Source organism: Plectropomus leopardus, chromosome 22 (assembly GCF_026936395.1).
Source record: "Plectropomus leopardus strain MGB_pleo_1.0 chromosome 22, ASM2693639v1, whole genome shotgun sequence".
Taxonomy (NCBI): Eukaryota; Metazoa; Chordata; class Actinopteri; order Perciformes; family Serranidae; genus Plectropomus; species Plectropomus leopardus.
In genome coordinates, this window is record NC_142197.1 from 9,850,446 (window position 1) to 9,875,018 (window position 24,573).

General features: G+C 39.7%; 1 protein-coding gene across 1 annotated transcript in view; it reads right to left on the reverse strand.

Annotated features, from left to right (window-relative positions):
* The window catches only part of snd1 (staphylococcal nuclease and tudor domain containing 1), a 245,423-nt gene that overhangs the window by 92,244 nt on the left and 128,606 nt on the right, over positions 1-24,573 (reverse strand). The window contains exon 17 of the mRNA XM_042511217.2: positions 1,229-1,417. Coding sequence (XP_042367151.1) covers positions 1,229-1,417 — 189 coding nt within the window. The remainder of the gene's footprint in view (positions 1-1,228; positions 1,418-24,573) is intronic.

Sequence of the window (24,573 nt, forward strand, 5' to 3'; positions counted from 1 at the left end):
AGAAAAGCTTCTGGTTGCCTAGAAGACTGTTTCTCTTTATGTTTTCTCCCTCCAGTTCTGGTCTTCCTGTTTACTGCATCTTTACCTCTGCTAATAAACTGCCGCTGAAGGTGGAACAGAGCTGGCTTATAGTGCAGCTTGCAAAGAATGGACCAAACACAGACCTGAGCCAGTTTCGTGCAGCACAGACAAAATATGTCCTCAGGCAGCTTCACCTGGGACACCATTGATCTGGGATGTGAAAGGCAGCAAAATACATCCTTATCCGGCAACCCAGGCTGCTGGTTGTGGTGGCACAATTTAGTCTTTCTATAGAGCATAGGGCAGGGCAATATATCAATATGATTTCAATATATCCGATCCCCAACACCTGTCTGATCTGAGCACAGTCTCCATCACTCGCTCTAATGCTAAACCACACGCACATTACGCACTGAGGTGGTATACACTATTCTTTTCACACGACAATAGCCTGCCAAAACTTCCTGTAAGTGGTCCGAAATTCTGAACTAGGGGTCAACAGATATTGGTTTTGGAACCAATATGCACTTACAATAAAAATGAAAAATCCTTCTGTCAATATTTAGAGTTTGGAATATAACAAACTTCGATACTAAAGTTTGTTTAAATGCCTTCAGCAAATGTTAAATCCAAACTGAAACATTTGATATCATGCACAGCAAATTCCCAGCAACTTTCTTTTATAAAGTCAAGTGAAAATTTAAATTGAAAATGAATTTAAAAAAAAAAAGCTTCCCAGGTTTTACAAATTAAAAGTTCCTACCCTGCTGACATTCACTGCACTTTATGTTAATTTATTTTATCTGCAATCATTACAATAAAATGCTGATACAGATAATCGGCAAAATGACAAATATCGGCCAGTTCAATAATCTGTTTGAACCCTAGTCTGAGCCATCGAAAAAATGTTTTCACACTACAGATTTACCAAACAGTGCTTTAATTTCATCTACACCGGTACCATCTCTTTTCTTTGGACATAGTTTTGGCTGTTTGGTTTGGGGGATGTTTCACTCCTGTAAATTGGGTTTGAATCACAAGGTAGGTGTGATTCTTCCTTTCATGATTGTGCATAAATACATCCAGGTGCTTGTTTCACCCCTTTATGAGGACAGTTTTATGTCAGTTGGCAGTGTAGTCATCACTTCGATAGTTTAAATAGGATGTAGCGAAGGTGCAGCGCTTGCAGCATCTGAATGAGACCTACCTTCTCTTTCCTCTGTCGGCACACCTCCTCTGCTGAGACCAAGGTTTTGTAGTAGGCGCTGCGCTCTGCTGTAAAGTGGACCTTGGACAGAGCGTTTTCTACCAGGGCCACTGACAGATTCACACCCTCGATGTGCAGCCAGCCAATGAAGTTCCCTGCTTTGTCCATGCTCTCCACTTCAACTTCCACCTGGAAGAGAAGAACAGAGAGGAGGGGAGGGAGCGGAGGAAGAAAAGAGGACGAGTTAATGTTCTGTGTCTGAGATTAGGTTTGAGATTCAATTACAGCAATGAAGTGAATGTGGAGGGTGGGGGGTGCCCTGTGAGGAGACACCACTGTTTTTAAATAGACACATCAATTGAGGCCCGTGAGCTCTGTATTGATTAGGTAGCGCGCATGCACACACACACACACACACACACACACACACACACACACACACACACACACACACACACACACACACACAAACACACAGATCGTGTTTCATTTGTCTGTTGCGGATTTCCCAATCAGTGGCATCTGGCTTTGGTCAGCATGGCACACATTTGTTTGTACACAAACTCCTAGTAGCCTCTTGTCTTAGTGCACATCTTCCTTGACATTTTCAATTAAGCACTAGCGTCAGTTTTTAAAAGAAGTCACTTCTGTGTCAATTAGAGATGGGACAATGTCTATTTTATTGTGGATTGGGATAAAAAACAATTTGATTGTGATAAATTTCCATTATCGAGATAGTTGTGAACATTTTGTGTAACAGCTCCCAAAAGAGACTGCTGGGCAACCAACAATAAAAGAGACTTTCCAAAAAACAGGCTTCATTCACATCAACCTCTAAAAACACAACAGATCTAAATCGATCACTTTCATATTTCATATCAGACAGGGATGAGCGAGTACACTATAATCTGTATCTGCATTTTTATCTTCTTAACCAACAAAATTACCTGTACCTCTAATAAAAATGGACTGGGCTTAATCAGAAATGGTTGTGACTTGAACCAGTAGTGGGTGTGGCCTAAATAATGTAATTTTGAGACCGAAATGGATATGGGTTGATCAGAATATGCTATATTAATCATTTATTAGAAAACAATCTACATAACAGTCTCAGAATTGAGTACTGATATTGTACTCACACTTGTGCTTGTAAAAAGTACATTATTTGTATAGTTTTACCCAGTTCATCCAAATATTCAGCTCAACCCTAACATGGAAAGATATGACACCATTGCAGGTATTAAAAAAAGCCTGTCTTTTAAAGATAGTTTTTCAAAAAATTACCAAAAAAGAAATATCCCCATCCCCAGTATGTTTTATTGCAGTTTTAAGAGTTAAACATATGTTGATGATAGTTGCAATAATATCATAAATTGCAATTATTTCAGCCAGAATAATCATGACATGAAATTTTAATATCACCCCATGCACCATGCGTAGTGTCAATTTGCAAACACTTAAGCTCTTAAGTGTAGAAACCCCTGGGCCTGCACAAACAGCATGAGTGGCTTTAAATTAGTGTTGTGTATGCACTTCAACCTTAATTAAGACTCTAAATATTGCCATCCTACTTTTTTTGTAATGTAAATCATTTGCAATTAGTGACAGCGAAGTTGCAATTCCCTTAAGTTAACAAATGAGGGCACTGAAATGGCTCACCCTGCTGACAAAGTAGGAAAAATCTCCCAACATTTCCCACGATGGACTATAACCAAATTCTGCCTATTCAGGCTAATTATCTATTCATTGCATTTTGTTTCATAAGTGATGGACGACCGAGGAAAGGAGAGGAGAAAAAAAAAAAATCAATCGATTTTTTTTCCTACTCTAAAGCCTCAGTCAGCGAGAAAGTGAGAGGGCAGGTGTGCTGAAGAGATAGGGGGAAGTCAAGCGATTAAGACTCGGGGCTGCTTAGCCCTGCAGCCACAAGGGAAATCTGAGGGGAATTAAGTTTGTAAACTGCTCTGCCTTGTTCTCAACTAAAGTAAAAAGCTTTCATTAATGAATGCATAATCGGTTCTATTATTAAGCTCAAAACTGACAACCTCGGCATATAGCAGCGACATATATACAATATATTTCCATTTTCTGGATCCAGCTTAGATTGAGCCATCAGCAGTGTGGAAAATGACTAAAAGGTCTACAGGGTTCTGTTTAACAACACTTGTTTAAGTGGCATATTAATGCAATAATGGATAGATAGGACTTATATAGCTCTTATCTAGGTACTCAAAGACGCAAAACCCATCTGGTTACATCTACAGTTTGCATCCATGTCTACGAAAACATGGATACCCCACACATCTTTCCCCCGGCAGAACAGAAGATCCATACAATCAGCACAGGTAAAAGTTGGACACCCAAGATTAGTGTCACCAATTCAAATGTTTCCCCTTTTGTTCCTGAGTTATCACATTAAGTAATGGCCAGTGAATTGTTTTTGTAGAGCATTGTTAAGGTTAAGGATGACATTTAACTTTTTAGACCTTTGAAAAGTTTTTATAACTAGAATATGAATTGTTGTGTTATAGCCAATTGGCTTAACATTTGGCCTATGACCACCGAGTCCAAGTGGACATTTGTGCTAAATTTGAGAAAACTCCTTCAAGGCTTTCTTTAGATATTGTGTTCATTAGAAGGAGACAGGTCACAGTGACTTTTGACCACCAACATCTAAACAATTTTGACAATGACCTTGACTTTTGACTGTCAAAATCTAGATATTGCACTTACAAGAATGAGATGGACAAGCTCACAGTCACAGTGACCTTTGACCACCAAAATCTAATCAGCTCATCTTAAAGCCCAAATGGACATTTGTGCTAAATTTGAGGAAATTCCCTCAAAGCATTCTTGAGATATCTCAGTTATGAGACTGGGATGTACACATAAACAACCTGACACTTAATGCCTCCAGCCATGGCTGGGTCCCATAGCTTATGCCATTTATAAAAATGGTTGTTTTCTATCAAATAATAACCTTAGTAATAATAATTACTACTTTTCTCTAACATGTTAAAAGGTACCAGGCTCTAGGACAGGACATAAAAAAGAGCAGCCAGGACATTTGTCTACCCTCCCAGGTCCTGACCGTGATACAATCTAAGTTCACTCATACCTCATCTGCCCCTGCATAATCTGCTTTTTCTTACTCTCCCTCTCTTTTCCTCTCTGCTATCTCAGATACTCACCCCATTTTATCTCCCTTTGTCTCTAAGTGCAGAAGTGGTTACATAACTAGGCTATTAGAGCAGCACTGGTCCTCCGAGCACCCGAATGTCAAAGTGGGCGAGTGCTGGAGAAAAAAAAAAAAAAAGGCTGGAATGGCTAGAACCAACTTAACTGTCACCCACTACCACCACTGAGGCAGCGAATGCAAAACAAAAATAAAACAACACTGACAACTTAACACAACACTCACACACTAGCTGGGAAAAATGCCAATTTGGAGGGAAAATAGAAAGCTCATCTTCCGGACTAAATCCACTCGACGAGGTGTTATAAAATTTTTATGCGAAAATTAGAACAATAAAATCTGCACACTGAAAGCTCCCAAAGTGAAATCTATTGTAACCATGGCAAGCGAGTGAGAGATACGGAGATAATTCTAGCTGGCTTTGACAAGTGAGCGAAAAACTTCTGATTGCCCATTTTTAGTCTGATCAGCCTTTTGCTTGGCAGGTGAGGTCTAACAATCATTCATTAGCTGACAATCTGCAGCACAAAGTCACAGACAAAAAAAAAAAGTCATAGCATTAAAAGAAAATCATGGATCACTTGAAAAATGCCCCGTTTGCCTGTTTGCTTCCATGTTGCTGATAATTTACAATCCTTCTCAAAAAGAGAAAAAGCTCTCCAAATCACTCCAGGGATTTCAGTTTGGGTGAAGACAGCTTTTTTGAGGTCAAGGACATAATGTTTCACTCCGATCCCTTTCCTGTACACCCATATGTTTGCTCTAAGACAGTATAATTCACCTTTGGCAACGAGATAAATGTGAAACGCACAGCAGGACAAATCAGATCAATCATGCCTTAATGGGGTCAGACGTAAACATGTGACATCCAGAGATGACAACAGAGAGAAAGAGGTACAGATACGCTACGGGTAGGGAAGTGTTTAGGTTAAATTATTGGAAACACAGAATCGTTTCGATCACAGTTAAACAAATGAGTCTGGGTTTTCCCCAGACCACTTAAAGGGGAAGTGTCATTTACCACATACTGCCAGCCTTATGGAAAGAAAATTAGCCTGCTACTGACAACGGCACAGTATGACTAGAGGGGGTGGCGTGACTGCACACAGCATTAATAATAACTAAAAGGCCTAATGTCAGATATATACATATGGTGAAGTACATGATTGGCAAACAGTAGCAATATCGACACAAAATCTGTGAAATACACGTCATATCTTTGTAGGGGAAGTTTTATACCCAGACTTGGGGAATCTTTACCATTTTTCAAGTTTCATATATGTTATTCCTATAATCTAAGACAGTAGAAAAAAAAAATAGTAATTATGAACAACTCTCTCCCAAATCCAAAAGTTAGAGTGCTAAAATTCAAACTTGTGAAGTCATGGGGCTGACTTTTGGAGCTGCTCCACAGTTAATTAAGAAAGATGTTCTAGATGACACTAAGAGTATACAGGTACATTTTCTGGTTCAGAAATGTGAACACTACAATTCAATAAAGTTTATTTGAGTATATAAAAAAGAAAACAAAACATGCAGTGGATCCACAAAATCAGGCTCCAATATTCTGTCTATGGGGCAGTTCCAGACTTCCAGACTGATGAAATCACAAGTTTGAGACTTCTCTGGTTTCTGGCTTTGAGAGAGGGTAGCTCGTGTTCACAAATATTAATTCAACTTTCCTCGGCCATGGAAATACTATATTGGAATTCATAATTTAGACTGTATTCCCCTTTAAGTCAAACATATATGTAAATTATAAACCTTGGGTGACCAGGCTCTTGGAAGCACCATTAACTAAAATAAAAAATCCTGGCATCTCACTGGGCAGCGAGGAAGAGATGAAAGAGGCTAACAGAGAGGTCAAATGTGAAATTAAGAGGGACAAATTAATTCATAAAAAGAGAGCAGAGGCCCAGTTTTCCATTGGCAGAATTAAATCAACTTGGAGAGGCTATAAATCCATGGCAGGATTGCAGAGTAATACTTGTGTTAGGAAAATATGTCGCACTTAATATGAAAAATAGAGTGATAATAAATAGAGTTTTTTCTGTCTTTATGATTCCTTTATCACTTTTTGATTGTTTTTAATCATTTCTTTGATATGATTGTTTGTTTTTTGCACTTTTGAATTTTTTTAATACATTACTTTAATCTATGATGTTGTAGTTTTTGAGTTATAACCAGGATTTGCCATATTTTTGATATTATATTCTTAGTTTGGCATTGCTGCAACCCATGAGAAATTTCTCCTACATAATTTTCTCACTGTTTCCCTGATTTGCTTGGAGAAACATGCCACACCAGGTGTCAGGAGCTACTGAAGATCTGAAGGCTGAATTCCAGAGTTTTATAAATACAAACCCGTGGAATTTGAATTCCTCGTCCCTTTAAAGTAAATAGCTTTGGTCACAATGTGGAAAGGACAGGGAAGGCGGAGTGGAAACTGCTTTGAGTAGAGCCCAGATGGTTCCCAGCGGAGGCTTCCTCCGAGCCAAAATGGCTCCCGCCGGAACACAAATGGGCTCTGGTAATCTCATAAACGCTGGGATTGTGTCGACACAGTGGACGGAAAAGAGGAAAAAGGCGAAATACGCATACACACTAAGCCATGCGCGTGTGCGTGCTAGCACATACACATGTGCAGTCATTCACAAGTACAAAAGACAAAGCTATTTGCTACCATTGAAGTGAAACCTGGCCCGAGGGCATGTTTTAAAACTGCAGCAGATTTAATTCACTTAGCTGTTTGAAAGAGAACAAAAAAAAAAATGAGCCACCTCGCGGTTGTATGCAAGCGCAGTTTGCATCTATGTCTGCCCAGACTTATATATGTAGTGAAGACTTTGAAGGAACTGAAGTAAAAGGTATTGCATGTATTTTTTTTGCCATTACATTACAAACAAACATGCTGTATTAAATTAGAGACCATTTTTACAGAGTACTGCAAAGAGCTTTGTCACTTGGTGCAACAACAATCACCTGTACTCAATATAAGCAAGAGCCTGTGGTGGACTACCAGAGGAACAGGACGGAGCACAACATGAAGCAATGAAAGTTGACGATACTTCAAATATGAATGTTGCTGAAAAGAAGCTACAAATTCTAAAACGAGGATGTTTCACACGCATCCTCAACATAGCAGCGCAAAAGATCTATACAACTAGCACAGGTCCGCACCAAAGATGAGTGTCAACAATTCAGTTTCCTAACAAATGTCTCCCGTTCTGTTCCTGAGTTATGCTGCTGAGCAATGGCCAAAGAGTAATTATGTAAAACATTATGATACTCCAACATGTTATCCAATTAAATATTTTTGTAAAATTTTGTATCAATTAGTGTTTTTTTTGGTCAAAAATGACATGATTTTGAGAACCAAGCTTAAATCAGTTCATTTTGGATACTAAGTGGATGTTTGTGCCCAAGTTGCAATTCCTCAAGATTTTGTAATTCATGAAAATGGGACAGACATGACGTCACAATAACCTTGACATTTGACCACCAAATTCTAATCAGTTCACTGTGGAGTCCAAGTGGACGTTTGTGCCAAATATGAAGAAATTCTTTCAAGGCTTTTCTGAGAAACAACATGTCAAATCTCGCATATAATCCCTCTGTCTACAGGCGTTGCCAGCACAGAGTCATAAAAAGACGTAAGTAACACACCATGTCAGAGCCAAACCCTGCACTAAAAGAAATTAAAGAACATGGAGAGCTGGCAGTCTAAAAATTGGCAAGCAATGGAAACCCTTCTACATACAGTAAATAAAAAAGGTTACAGAGAACAGAGTGTGTCCACTCACATGTCCAACCCATTCCAAGACCCTAATGAGGTCCAACCTGGCACACAAGTTAGAAGCCCAATTCAAGTATTGCTTTATGCATATATTATGTGTTTTGCATCCTCTTGTAGAGTAAAAAGAAGCAGGCTATATACATAATGCAAAGCACAGAGGACATTAACCTGTCAGTCAGCGTTTTCAATCATCGCTGACGGTAACTCTGCTGCTATTTAAATCTGAGTTTTACTGCATATTCCAATTACTGAGATCACAGTTATCACCATAGAGATTTAAGTTTGCATGAGTCAAATTACCAGTCCTGGTCGTAAAAGTTTAAAGGCAGAGACGGGGGCAAGCACAGCATTTGTTCAGAGTGTACTACAGGCTGCTGGCGTGTGAGTGAGTAGTGTGAGAAAGTGTGTGTGTGTGTGTGTGTGTGTGTGTGTGTGTGTAGATACTGTCAACCTTGCAATGTGCAGATGCAAGCAGTGAACACCAGGAAAACAGACTGGCAGGTGGAGACGTTTTGGCATGTCTTCATTCATTCTCATTAAGCAACAAGGAGGCGGCTGCTTTTATGGCTACTGTACTCCACTTAGCTTGGCTCTCTCAAGTCTCTGTGAGCCCTGTGTGCATAAAATCAAATCAAAGCGAAAATATCAATAGTTTTTAAGCAGCAAGTCAAATGATGCAGGAGATCATATTTATGTGGGCGTGTTTGTGCCTTCATGAGTGTATTTAAGTGTTAAGGGATTAAAGAAGTGCTTCACTGCTAGAAAGATGGTCTTTACTTAAAACTAGGCTGTCTATGCAGTGAAAAGACAAACATATTTGAGATTGGTGCTAAATGACCAGAGAAAACAGATAAAAAGTGCTGCCGCAATCGCTTTTATTCAAGGGGTAGAAAACCTACAATTACCAGAAGGCACTGCGCCACACCGCACCAATTAACACTCCTGCTGGTGGATGCATAATATGAGCTTTGACACAGGAAACAATATGGCAGGCAAACAATGCGGTTCAGTTCTCTCGCTCTCTTCTGCAGCTCTCTGCCTCTCACGGAAACACACACACACACACACACAAAGCAGGGCTTTTGTCGGGCTCCAGACCATAACATTTTGCTACCATGGAGCACTACTGCAAAATACTATTAATATATGAACTGGAGAGGTGCTGGTTTGTTTCCAGCTTACAGTGAATTAATCAGCTAGTTTAACAGCGCTGCAGTAACAGTCTAACTTAAGTGGCTGTGGCTGTGGTGTGAGCAGGTGAGGCATGTGCCTTGTATTGGCAGAGCTCTGATTATGACTGTTCAGTCACATTTTGTGACCACGGAGAACCAGTGCAACTTGGAAGTTTTTGCAAGGTATGAACTTGAGAGCAGGTTTTTTTTTTGTTTTCAGCTCGCAGTGGATGAATCCTGACAGTTAAAGGTACTTCGGTATCTGTTTCACTGTCTGCTAATACTAACATCCAACTGTTGACCGGAGGCTTCAAGTCCACAGCAAATACATAAACACCTCCAGCCAAGGACCAGCCAGGTCCTTCAAAATAAAAGCACCACAGCTCCTGCTCTGATTTATTTAATTATTACAATATAATTAAATCCATTATAAAAGTAACCTCCTAATAACTGTATTTTATTATTATAAAAGTAGTGTATTCAGCTTTATTATAAAACAGTAGCTACTTTAGTCAACTTTATTATAAATGTAGTTCATTCAATAATTTAGTATTTTAGTAGTTAACATTGGTTTAAAGGACATTTAAAAAAACTGAGATATAGATCATATATCACGATATAGCCTTAAAATATTGTGGTATTATTTTAAATCCATAATACTGGTAATTGGAGGTGTGTATACCACATTTCATTTAAACAGACTTCCAGCATTGTTATGATACAAAGTTGGTTGAAAATTGGAAAAGTACTATTACATTAGTGTTCATTGCATTAATTATTCTGGATGTGCGTAAATGTATCGTATGTCAGCGCACTTGACGGATATGAGTATGTAAGTGGAGGCCACAGTAACTTGTAACCGAGACTACCAGCGTCAGCTTTATTTCTCTCCATCTTCGTCATACTATCTACTCATCTCACTCATCACCATGACTCAGAGAAAACAAATAAGACACGCAGATAGACAGACAAAAAAAAAAAGGTCAAAAATAAAAAGAAAGATTCTCGAGTCACTCCCACCTACAGCCCTTTGCTCATCCAGCAGAATAAGCCATTCATCAAAGTGAGCCTTGGAGAAGATTGAAGGAGTGATGTGGAGGTGTGCAGCGTACGTGTGTATGTGCTTCTTTCTGTGCTGGGGAAAAGAGATCAAACCTCCTCTACGCAATGACTGATCCTAAGTCTTAGACTGAGGTGCAAAGTGGGGAGAACAGGAGAAAAAAAAAAAGGAGGAGAGCAATCAGATAGTCTTTATACCTTAATTCAAATTCTTGGCCTTCCCTGTTCACTTAAAAAAATCAATGGCTCTGGACACTTAATTCAGAGTCATGAATGTTGCATGAAAAGGACGGCTTGTCCTTTTCATGAGCACATGTGGATTTGAGCAGAAAAAGCTGAGCGCTGACGGGTCAGCCTCGCTGCTCGGAGACCAGTCTTGCGTGAAAACTCCATTTGGGGGTATGAACGGCCCCATCCAACAAAAGTCCATCATCTCTCAATATTGCCCTTCGTGCTGGCTTAAATGAATCATTTTTTTTCTAAGTGGACACACAGAGTTCCTTTCAATGATACATTTGTACCCCCAAGCAAGACGTACGTCCGCGCCTTTGATCAATTTTCGACCAAAAATCAATATCTCTTGAAGGTGAGCGGAAATAATTAGTCAAAGCTAAATTGCAAACTGAATCGAACTGTCCAGGACGACGGATGAGCAGGGAGCAAAATAAATAACAGACAACTACCACTAGGTAATAAATAGACTATTAGTGTGACAGAGTTGCTACAAGGCATGACAGCTATGTGAAAGGGAACTTGCTATGCTCCGAAGTGATCCTGCAGTGTGTGTGTGGTGATAGGTATGTAATTGTTTGCTTGCCAGAGAGCAGAAATAACATCTCGGTACCGCTGTTGCTTTATAAATTTTTTTTAAGGGCACTGACAGCGTGGACAGTGTTAACCAGGAAGAAAATGAGGCGGCATCCTAATGTGTGTGTCTGGGTAATCTTTGCTCACAAAATGAGGAAAGATAAGAAAAAATGACAAGCTGCTAAAAAGTAAACACCCAGAAGCTGTTTACGTAGAAGTCAAGAGTGCTGTCATTCGGTCTGAAACACACACACACACATTGGCCACATGCACTGCCACTGCGTGTCACCCTCTAAAAATCTTCCCACAGCCCGTTATCAATAGTGCATGTCCATTACTAAGGTCCATAAACTGCTGTTAATGGAACCGGGTAGCACAGCACGGCCAGAAAACGGGGGCATATCCCTCAGATACAAACTAGCCAGTGGATTTTTCATGTGTAGTTACATTCACGTAACACTAATAAAGAAACCTGACTAACAAAAGACCTGTCGTTCTCAAGTGCTTTACCTCACACAGGCATGCAAAATGGCTTAATGCATTCGCATGTCATTGCGGTTGAATCAAGAGAGGAAAAGACCAGTCGGTTCTGGGAGAAATCTATAAATATAGATCACTTATAAAAAAAAAATTAAAAAAACTGTGAGAGAGATACAGGGAGGTAAAGAGAGAGAAAGAGAATAAATGAATGAATTAAACAAACTGCTATTGATCCCTTAATGGCATAGATCAGGCAGGGATGTAAATAGTGTGTTAATGGGGCTTGTAATTTAAAAAAAAAATCCTCACATGGGGAGAACAGATGCAGCGAGTATTAAAGAGAGGCGAACATGACCCGTGCAGCCCCCAATACAAAAAGGGAACGAGGGGCAGAGAGGGCGAAAGAGGTCACCGGTTATCGAACGGTGGTAAAATGTGGGTAGTGAAACTCGTCCTGATTTTATTGACACCAGCTAAAATGACTGACCTATTTTTCAGTTTTCAAACACATATGAGAAATCAGTGAGTCTTTTTCAGTGTACTATTCAAAGACACTGGGTGATCTCGAAAGAAAAAGACAATAGAAGGCATGTCAGAGGCTAAAAACATTCCCTCAAGCAGATAAAATATGGAACAGTATGTCTGCTGGCATTTTAATTTTTTGTTCGCAATGGGATTTCCTTTATCACAACATCCACACAAAACATATTCAAAAAACCTGGAGGAGATGGACTACAATATCAGCAACACCAAGCCAGCGGGACTTTTAGAATGAAAAAAGGTTGGATGAGGTGAAGCTTCCCCGCCGGCAATCCTAAGCCGGTAGGATGCCCGTGTGTGTGCGTGTGTGTGTGTGTGTGCAGGGTTATTGACCGCCCCTGCTTTGGCGAGCTAGCAGCACAGCTAAGCTCTAGGCCAAGGGCCAAACCTCTGGCACCAATTCCAAACTAGGTTGGTTCATTAACTATCGGACCACGGAGTCAGGACAGACGGCTATTTGTCACATGTTGATCGAGTTAAGCCCAGGAAGGGGAGGTTGTAAAATATGCTGGGAAAGCCGTTCGGCATTACGTCTGAGGGAGTGTTTCTAAAACATCCTGAAGACGAGGGTAAGCAGATAATGGTAAGAAAAATAAAAGGAGCAAAAGTGAGAGGGTTTGTCTTAACAAGAGCTTCAAACAACTGGTTACACTTTAAGTTCACCTATTTAGCATTTGAATTAGTTTAGTATATTTCAGTTGTTTTGTAACTTAATCAACTCAAATACACACAAGAAAAAAATATTAAGAGTAATTAGTCATTACTTATGAAGAAAAAAGAAGCCAAAGCAAAAACACTGTGTGTGTGTGTGTGTGTGTGTGTATTTATTTTTTTGGCTTTTGGAGGATTTTGTTAAAATGTTACAAAATTGTAACAGCATTTATGATTTAACAACAATAAAAATATGTATCTTAACAATGGGCCTTTTGTGTGAATAAGTGTAACACATCAAAACCCACTGAAACAAATCCCTCCTCATCGTGTGTATACTTTTAAAAAATTTCAATCACTTAAGTTCTTCAGAATGAAGAGTGAAAAAAACAATACAGGTGAAATAAATTCAGTCTTTTGGACTAATTTAACTAAAATTAGTTAAATTAGTCCAAAAGAGTGAGCTGGGGGGTCAGTGGTATATAACAATGCTATTTTGAACTTAGAATGTGGTACTTCTTACAGTATTACAATTTTCCAGCCAAAAATGTCGCTATAATACAGTTCTGGGGTGTTAGAATATGGGTATGGAATGTCTACAGTCGGTCAAGAGTAGAAAGTTTGAAACTGATGTTGCTAATTTCCCAATTTTGGGCCTTAGAACTTCACATCTGTCATCTACCATTTATTGAATATTTATATGGAGACTCAAAGTGTTGCTTTACAACTTTACATTGTTTAAGAGTAACAAATAAGTAGAAATGGAGGTCAAAGCTCATGTTCAAAAAACAGAAAAAGGAAGCTCTCTGTTTACAGCATGGTGTAAGGTGAGGGTTGTCCTCACCTCAGTGGGACATTGCTGTCCGGAGAGTTCTCTGCAGAGCTGAAGTGTGTCTCAATCTGGCTGTCTGAACAACTTGGCGACAGAAGGGCACATCTTCACATACCCACAGTCTACAGATATGGCAGCAGTTGCACTGAGGGAATCTTCAACTGGCACTACAGCAAACTAACTAGAGCACCCTCCAGTCTTGTAGGATTTGAATGCTTGTACACCTTTTTTTTTTTTTTTAATTTGAGGACAAGCAGTTGCACTTGGCTAGCTTGGTTGTTATACAAACTCCAGCCTCTTATTGGAAAAACATCAAAATCCTGTAGGAATTAAACACTGTTTTTTCAAGAGTTTTATCCAGTGAGTGCTGGCGGCAATGGAACAATAGCATGCACACTGAACAGGAGTGTGTTTGTAAGGGGGCCTTTGTGTGTACAGACACTTCCAGGGTGATCAATGTGACTGAGGGGGTCCCATGCATCATTGTCAGTGGCAGGCTGCTGTCTGTCGGTGGCAGGGTGGGGAAAAGTCAAACGGCTTCTCTAATGGCCGGGGCCATTAACGGTCAGGCAAACAAGCATGATCCCCACCATTAAACCTGCCTGTTGCCCATTAATGAGTTTTTCTTTTATCAATAGATAATTGATGTTTGCCCTGTATCGCTGTTCTGACGAAACAGGTGAATAAAGGGAAGTTGGTGGAGAGGGTGAAGGCAGAGAGATGGAGAAGCAGGCTGAAAGAGTCAGATGTGCTTCCAGGTAATGCAGGTGGTAGACAACATGATCTGGCATTGTTACCTGCAGGTCCTTTTGAATCTGTTTGTATATCCTGGAATCACTCGCCTCTCAAGCAGAGATCAAACTATGTTCGCTCCATGTGTCATGGGGGAACTGCAGGGAAAAGGCGCCAGCAGCAGAAAATGATATGAGAAATTAGCTGTGGTCCTCTTTAGTAAGAGCCGAGATGCTGACCCATGATACATTGGGCCAGTGGTTCCCAATTGGCGAGTTGCGGCCCAAAAAGTAGGTCACAGAACCATTCTGAATGGACCGCAAGTGGTTTGTGAACGTCATGTTTGTAAAAAAAACACACTTTATTGTGTAGTTCAGTGAATTTTTAGCAAAGAGGTTTTACTTTGAAGAGCTGTTTGTTATTCTAGCAATATGTTTTATTTCTTTGTGTCCTGAGCCAACGTGTTTACAATTTAAGTCTAACTGAGTGTGTGGTAATTTATCAAATGTGTCAACCTTGAACTAATCCCTAAGGAGAAATCTGGACCCTGTAACTGGACCAGTATGGAGCCACTGCATGAGGCCATCTCCAACAGGCATAAACGCAACTGTTACTGCCAAATGTATTGACGTTTACCATGGTGATTCCTTTGTTTCTGTTTTTAAGACAACTCTGATGCCATTTTGCTTTCATAACAAGGCAAAACAAAGACGTCTTTGGCTAAATTTGAAGTATTTTAAGAAAGCTGGATGAGTTGGGGAGCTTTTATGGACAATTCCTCCATGACTTTAATTTTTTATTAAAACAACATTATGCAGCTTTTTAACCTTAAAATAACAACTTCAGCTTCATTTAGACAGTGCACTGTCTTGCCAAAAATGCCTGTTCCTTCACAATGTAACTTCGGTGAGCAAGTCACAACACTTAGGCGTAACCAAAGACGCTCTATAACAGAATGTAACACATTACAAGCTGCGCCAATGGTATGAAATAGTATACTTTTCCAGTTTCCTAAATGGACTGGGTCTAGTTTCCCCTCATCCCCCTGCTTCGTTTGGAAGTGTTGTGGATGGATGAAAGCAGATTCAAACAATACAATACTATATCAAGCATAAATTTAATGTTTGTTCCTGATTCTGACCCACAATCTTATCTGCTAGCTTAATATCTGATATCAACCCAGTGCAAGATTATATCAGTCCAATAACATTCTCCTTTCCCCCTCGAAAACAGTAAAATAATAACCATAAGAGTATTATTAAGCAAATGAGTTCCATTAGGGTTTTTAATTTTGATTTGTGGTTCAACATATAAGTCTATTTAAATGGCTGTTATGTGGTTGAAAAAGCACTGCGGTAAAATCAAGCTGATGGTGTTGTAAGATCTCCTGAAAGTGTGTTGTAGAGACAGAGAAAGGTCTCGAACAAAGTAAATGTCTTTCTGAAAAATGCCAGTTTAGTGTCAGAATGATTTAGAAGATATGTGGCAATCCTACAGGCGCAATTTGCATTTAAGACAGTGACGTACAATCCTGAAACTTTAGAAGCACCAAATCGAAAAAATATCAGTTCTCACATAGTGTGTTCGAATAGACTCAATATCAACTTTTGTTGGGTCTATATCATATTTCACAAACATTGTCTTAAGGCAACACCTTTTAGACTCTTAATGTAATGCATACAACACTGACAAGTCTACATGGTCTGTATTCTGATTCAGACTACAGAGGATTTGTTAGTAATGAGCGAATTCAACAGACAAGATTCGTTGTCGAGTTTGACAACTAAAATAAAACTTTCACTCATTGGTCTCTGCAATCATTGGGGCCCATCTTCCGTCTGTCTCACCTCAGAAAGGGAAGAAAAGCTAAATAATTCAAGCTATAATTATTCAAGTCCACGGTATAGTTCAAACTACAGCCAGCATTGAGGAAAAGTAATACCGAAAGAGTTATACATGGGTAGAGCAGTCTTTTCAAAGGAGGGCTTTGAAAGACTTATGAAGCCTTCACAGAAAAGGAGTAAGAGCAAAGATGTAGTGAGAGAAAAAGCAGAGGTCAATAGTGAGTCGATCAGAGCTGTTGTCCTCTGCGGATGACCTACAGTAGACCACCAAACTAAAGCAATAAATTATGGAGAGCTCTCCTGCTGGGGGGTTTTAGGACCGCGCTAGGCATTTTAAGTGGCGGATTGTCAAAACAAATCCGTCCCTTTGCTGGTGACATACAATCTGAAACAACTGAGTGACTTTGCATCCTTTTATAATCTGGAAGCTGTTTGCTGAGAGTGGGAGAACTATCCATTAAAGTCAATGAGCTGGTGAATTTAACCATTATAGTCCAAGATTACAGCTTGGAAGGTATTTTCAGCATTGATCAGAGTCAGTTGTAGCCCATTAAAAAGTACACATGAACAGGGTCATGCTGAATCGTATGAAAAGGAAATTGACTCTGGTCGGAACCTGCAGGCCTTTGTGATGCTCACTGACCTTCGTGATCTCACTTCTCCCCCAAAGCCACAACATGTACAACAATTAGACACCATAGGGGGTTGACAAGTACCGACACAATGAAAGGGTCAGCTGCATCGAGTGATGCAACACCTCTGGCGATGTAGTGACCGGCTACATTCAGCATCAGTCTCTCTCTATGTGCCCGAATGGATCAATAGTGTTGTGAGAAAGCTTGATCCTTCAACTTACACACTGTGCCTTACTAAGGCCTCTCATCTGAGTCGATTAGCTGGACCCCCAGACCCCAGTCCTGTGATCTCCCATTAAATCAACACTATGGCAACATGGTTAAGGAGATTTGATGGGACAATGGGTACAAAGTGGGGACGTGACAAGAACTGATACTTCTGATAGTTCTAAATCAATTCAAAAATTCTGAAAATGTGGCGGTACTTGTTTTTCTCAACTGTTGAGATGCAATTCTGTTGTACCTGATGGAACAGCATAAACACTTACATGTGTTCTATTCTGCCATTAAATGCCAAAGGAAGACGAACGCCAAATATGGAAGAACGGCAAACAATACATCGCAGATGAGGACAAGAGCAGCTGCAGCAGCATTCGACAATTTGAAAAGAGAAGCATACTTTTAAAATTCGTATAATGGAAGTACCAAGTATTCACACAATGCTACAAATGCCAGCTGTATGATGAGGCCCTGAGCGTCTATTCTGCGCTGAGGTCTGCACGTTTGGGTTTTTTTTTTTTGGTCACCAAAAGTTTAAAGATGGTTAACTTTTGGTTTAAAAGCTGTGCTCCTTAACGTCACTTTTTAATCAGTCGACCAATCACAGTGAAGGAGAGGTGGGACAAATATCCTACAACAAACACCAACCGTCACATCTTTCATGTCCAAGTGCTGAGCAACAACAACAATGGAGGAGAAATTTGTTAATATACTATAGGCTGTGGCTTTCAGTGGGGGCGTATGTTCAAGAACATGTGTTTTATTGTGTTTTATTGTATATCCAATTGGATATCAAGAATCGTGTAATTTATCTGGTATAGATTACTACATTTCTGGTATCGTGACATGCAAGTACAATATTTTGTGTATCTGGGAAGTCAAAAAAGAAAAACTGCAAGAGTCGACAGACCCAATCATGCCAAACCTGTAGTTAAATTAGCTTATAGATCCTTTGTTACCTGGATGACAGAACAGAACAGCCCTCACACAGTAAGAGGTAGCTGAGCAAGAGCAAGACTCTGCACTGGGCCTTAGAAGCCTGGTTATTAAAATCAATAACAGCAATAACTACAATCCATCTCATTTTTAAGAGAGGGGCGACATGGCATGCCGGTCGATGAATATTGAGCTACATTTGTAATATTACTAATATCATATAATTCCCCTTAACTGGGCGGTGTGAGGGTACAGGTGGGAAAACACAAATTGAACTGGGGTCCAAGCTATTGAACGGCTGTTAAAAACAAATGTCACACAGCTCTGTGAAAGTTATTACTTTGAAACAGTTTCATTTTTTGTCAACACAACCTGGCTATACTAACGATCTGAATGGAAACCAAAGTGAGGAAAACCTCAAAATTAATTGCAGCTCTGGACACGTTGGAATGGACACTGTAATTTGATTCTTAAGCATTTTTAACTTAGTTCCCGGAGGTGCATTGTGTTGTGGGATGAGACACCCAGCTTCTCTCGGCCTTAGGGTATTGGAAAGCAATGAGAGCTAAGAGTCCAAATCTTCAAATCGCTGCCTGAAGCAGTGAATGCTTGGTGGGAGCAGTCAAGCCACATTGAGCACATTCAGGGGTGGTCAAAATGATTGGAGAGGGCATTAAGCCACATTACCTCTCAAGATGACAGCATTGCTTTCCCACATATCCATTTACACATATACCTTGGAGTGCATAACCAATAAAGCCTGGCCATTATTTTGCAATCACTGAGCAGTACAGCAGCAACAAAGAGGAAACAATGACATGTTTCCACTACCAATTTTGAGCACTGCCTCCGTTTAAGAGCAGATATTTTCCTGTTACAGGGAGAATGCAAGTAAAAAGGATGGTTTGGACCTTTTTAAGAGGGGTTGTGTGCAGTACTTATCCATTTTCAGTGTATTGCCTACAGTAAATGAGCATCTATGGGACCTGTCGGCAGTCCACTTCACAACCCAAAGGGCTTAAAGGATCCTTTGCCAATGCCTTGGTGCCAGACACCACACAATACCGCAAAAGGTCATATGTAGGGGTAAACAGATTATTGAGGCCGATATTTGGCATGTTGTCAATTATCTGTATAGGCGTTAAACGCCAATAAAATTAATTAATTAAAAAGTCCTAAGAGACTGGCCGCATTGGAGGAACTTTTACTTTGTAAAACCTCACGGAGCAATTTTTATTTATTCATTTTTTTAAGTTGTAGGGCATTTGCTGTATACGGTTTTAGAAAGATTTTCAAAACCCTAAACTTGTCATGTTTCTCAGGCCTTTCCCGAACATTAAGGAGCTTATTTGGTCTGCATATGTGTTTTTATGTGGCCGATGTGTGTCAAGTGTTCTGACATTTATATTCCATATGAATGTCAGAACCCAAGATTTCCCAGCAGAACACTGCTTTGTAACAAGATTATGAATGTTTTTCACTTCACCTACAAGTGCTTTTAATGTTTTGGCTGATCGAATCTTTCAGCATGCCTTTTTTTATATATATAGTGCGAAACAATGGTTGCTATGTATTATTATTAAGGCTGTCAAATGATTAATTGTTTTAATCACAGAATTTCAACAGTTAATTGTGATTAATCTCATTTTTTAATTACAGGGTTTCAACTTCAACAATTCTTACCAGGCTGTCTTAATTAAGATTGAAATAAAAAAACTGCAAAAACTGCACTGAACAAGCCTAAAGTGGGCATGTCTGTAAAGGGGAGACTCATGGGTACCCCAGAACCCATTTTCATTAAGATATCTGATGGTCATGAGATTTTTTACTTCCAAAACTTAGCCTAACTTTGCAGTATGACTTAGCTCCCTTCCTGAAAAGCTAGCATGGCATGGATTGTACTACTGGATTTAACAGGTCTTCTAGTTTCAGTTTCACTCTAGCTTTAAAATTCAGCCCTGTAAAGCTTCTTTAAGACACCAAAAAAATATCCCGAATCTCACTTAACTGTATAAAAAGTGTCTCTTTGAATGCAGTTACCATATTGATGGAGAAAGAAAACAACTAAGTAACTGCCTCCACTGTCTGGACTTATTAGCATGATGTAGCTTACATGGAAAATGGCTCACACTTCTTCAAACATTTTCTGTTAACTTTTCCCATATAAATGGAGTTTATGACTGCACGGGTGGTACCACGTGAAAATGGAAGGCAGGAATCTGTACCTGTCTGCCCTGTCAAAACTCTCTACAGTGATAGCCACCACACGAGCAGCTGTTTCTTCACTCATGCTCCACTCGCCACAGCTTTATGAATCAATTTAAGATTTCATAATGGAATTTTAAATATTTATGATTCAGAGGCTGCAATGACCAAACTACAGTGGGGCGCCATAGATAGCTCTGTGTAGTGAAAACAGCGGGATTATATGATTCCGTACTATGCATTTCAGTGAAATGACCATTTCCATCAAAATAAGCGTGTATATGCAGGTTTTTTAACACAGGAATAGCCACTGGCTTACCGAATCTACTTGAATTTTCATATAATCAAATTTAATTTTGAGTAAGAGGTGTTTAAAAATATTGTAAAATATTGATAAAAAACAAAATGAGATGAAACTGTATTGCAGATGAGGGTAAAAAAAAATCCGTAGCAATGTGAAAAATATTTCTACATGTCCTGGCATTGTGGCCATGTTATTTGGACTTCAATGACCTCAGGGGGGGTGAAAGCGAGAAGGGCGCGGGACAATCATGGCCAGGCCATCATCATTTGTCTCCACCTCCTTTTCTATCCTCTTTCACCAGTTGACACGGCAAATGGCATAGCCAGCCTGTGTCACTCAAAAAGCCATTTCTGTCCTCCCAGACCCTGCCTGTGCTGACAGAGTGAGAGAATGAGGGAGGGAAAAAAGAGGGAGGAAAAGAGCCGACAGAGGCATTTTTCAACATGGCTTTTTGTCAATTTCTGTGTGCTTGTCAAAACGAGAGGCAGAGCCTGGTTGCTAGGCTGGTTGGAGAGTTGTTAGGCAGGGGTTCAAGTTTGAGTGTGGGAAAAGTGGTGGAGACGAGCCACTGAAGAGGCACTCTATCCGTGTTGCTATAAACTAGTAGTATCGTAAAGAGTCGAGATTGCAGGTTGGAGGCCGCCAGGAGTTCTATAGACGGGAAGATAATCAGACTCTAACTCCATTTATTCTTGTTCAACATGTAATTTTTAAAGGGAAGGTATAAAAGAACAAATACAGGAGTCGAGAAGAATATGCCTCCTGGTTTTACGAGGAAAACTATGTTGTCACTTGAGTGACAACTATGAGGTACACTAAGAGAGTATATTATAAAATGAATCTTTCATGCTAACAGTTAGTCAGAGATCCTATGATGGGAAATGATGATCTGACCCCAGTCAGGGGTATACAAGATAAAAAAAAACAACCTCAAGATAAATCATCGTATAATCATCCTTCAATTTTGGCAATCCATTTCAACCTCTCTGCAACTTCAATCACGTAAATGGCAACTGACGATCACCAAATGATAGAGTGGATTGAGATGGGTGGAGGTGGTATGTAGTTGTGTGTGTGGGTGTGTGTGTGTGAGAGAAAGAAATGAGACGGTGGGACTGATTGAATCAAGTCATGCCTATTTAGGAGTCATGCAGTTAGTCTGTTGCTGGACTGCAAATGACAATTCATTGGCAAATATGATTTGCCCTCTATTTTCTCTCTTCAAATGCAATGCAATTTGACCAGTCTGACTACAATAGTACCAGCCCATGGTGGTCAATCTAATCAATGTAGCGTCAAGTTAAAGGAATTACAGCACCTGTGCTTGGTTAGAATGCCCACCTTTAAAAACACATTACGTTACTATGAGTGCAACAATCCATTGACCTATAAAAATGTCTATTCAATGATGAGTGATCCAACAGAGTGATGAAGGACTGAGTCATAGGACTCACTAGAAATGAGTTAGCATTTTCACACTCCAGATCCCTTATCTTGAAGCCAATCTTTTTTTGAGTGGGTTTTTGGTTAGCTGGCTGAAGGTCTGAGATAAGCATTAGTTTAAAAGAATTTAATGAATTTTGAAGCCTTTACATCTCTTACAAAAGGTGGTTGCTAACAAGTGGCAAAGACTACACAACATCATCATGCCAAACTTGGCTTTACAGCCCCATTGTGGTGGCAACGTTGAAGTCTTGCAACCCTAGTTGAAGTCTTGCAACGTCAGCTTTTAACATTTGGCAATGGCATTTACATTCAAAAATTATAAACATGGCATTTACTTGTGAAGATTATCTCGCTGAACAAAACATTTAAGTATCGGAAAATTGTGTTTGTAAGCTTATTTGATGCAGTTATCCAAAATCCAATAGGACATTCCTTCTTGCTTTTTGATGAGGAAACCAGGGTAACACTAACTTTGTCGTCGGCCTATAGAGAAACGTCATCCCTGCAGCACTCAATATCATTGATGCAAAGTGAAAACATCGTTCCATATAATCAGCCTTCAGAGACGCTGTTATTCTTTGTCACTGTCAAACAGTGCCAGGCAGATAATGGCAAACAGCCAAGAAAAAGACAATAAGAACATCTACTCCCCTCTTTAGATTAAATCAGCAGTGTGGACATTTTTGGGATTTCAGTGTGTCAACAGACAGAGCACATGCCATATACAAACCATGCTGTTACAAGATTAAAATACTCAAGAAACATGACAAACCTGGCCAGCCATCTCACTCTGCTAACTTGCTGCCCTCGCTACAACAACAGTAGTCACTCTGTATAAACAATGTTAGGCTGAAAAATGTGCATGCAGGCGGAAATTTAACTTTGATGTTCTGTTTGGAAATGCATTATCTGAAACCAATGAAGACTAAAAAGAAGTATAAATACCACATCTGATCAGTTAACTTATGAGCAGAGAAAATATCAGCATGCTTGGCAAATTTCTGGAATGTAGAGGTGCTTGAGCTAATAATGGTGACCAGCAAAGAAAAACTTATTTCTTGAACTGAATTTTATACTTTTGTCAAATGTTCCTATGGTCATGTTTTATGTGTTAGTCGTGTCATTTTAAAGTAAACTTTTCTCCACTTTATTCTTTGATTTTTTTTTCTTTTATGGCCGAGAGCAAAAAAAAAATAAAGGGGTAGCCGCTTCTTCTGTAACCAACTGTGTTAAATGGGCATATGATATCATCTCATATCAGCTGCAGGCCCCTGAGCTGAATCAAATTAAAATCATAATGTGGCAGTCTTTATGATATCAGCAAATATCCTGTCATTGTCCAAAGGGTTAACATATCAACACCATGATGAAACTGGTGATTAACACCAAACCACACTCCTGACCATACTACACAAAAGACTTCCTGTGTTGCGTTATACTTGTTAAAAATAACTATGTCCACAGAAAGGCAAGTTTTCTTCTATGCTTCACTGTTAATATTTGAAGTGAGCCTCCAGCCCCACAACAAAGTTTCAAATATGACACCTTCAGTTTGTTATCACTTTTCTCTGTCACTTTGTTCAAATCATCCCTTTCCTGTGTTTCCTCCTGCCATTTGGGGAAAAGGAAAGAAAAAAAAATCAGTGTCAAAAACAAGACTGGGCCTCAAAACACCTCCATAATGAGGAGACAAGGGAGTGAAATGGGGCTAGCATTTGTGGAATGAGATTGAGAGCAAGAGATAAGAGGGAGACAGAGAGAGGGAGGGAGAGAAAGAGACAGAGAGAGAGAAGTGAATGTGGAAAAGCGAGGGATGGGAGGAGGAAGACAGAGTAAACTTAGAAGAGGCCACAAGTGACGAAAGAGTGTTGAAGGCGCAAGTTGTTTTTTTCTCTTCCCCACTCCTCCTCCTTTTTCTGCCCCACAAGACTACGGAAACGCAGATGCTGTTAATCAGTGCTACCTCAGAGAGGACATGCTCTGACTAGAGAATCAGCACAGAGAGAGATGAAGGATGCAGGACAAGCTATGAAAGAAGCTAAAAGTTTAATTTAGCCATTCATTCATCAAACAGAAGAAGTCCACTGTGTGACCTAAAATCCACATCAAAGTATAATTTAAATTCCACAAAGTAACAATATATATAATTGTACTTAAATTTCCCTCAACCGAGAAGATTTAAATGCATTACAAAACTCAAGGATGGAAAGTGAAATAAGAACACAAATTGTGAACATGATTCAAAGCACTTTAAAATGACATATATTCCATCAAAGTCAATCCTTCCACAGCTGAGATTTCTTAACATAACGAGAGCAATGAGTCAGTCATGAATCAGTCAGTATTGCAATATTTTTTCCCCTTCAAAGCATCTTAAGGGCTAGGGCTTGTGTCAGAGCTGCAGTACAATTTTGGTGGTTCCTGTTACGTAGATCCCTGGCGTAGGAATGTGAAGCATGTGCACAAAAGATCAGGGCTCATTCACAGCTCA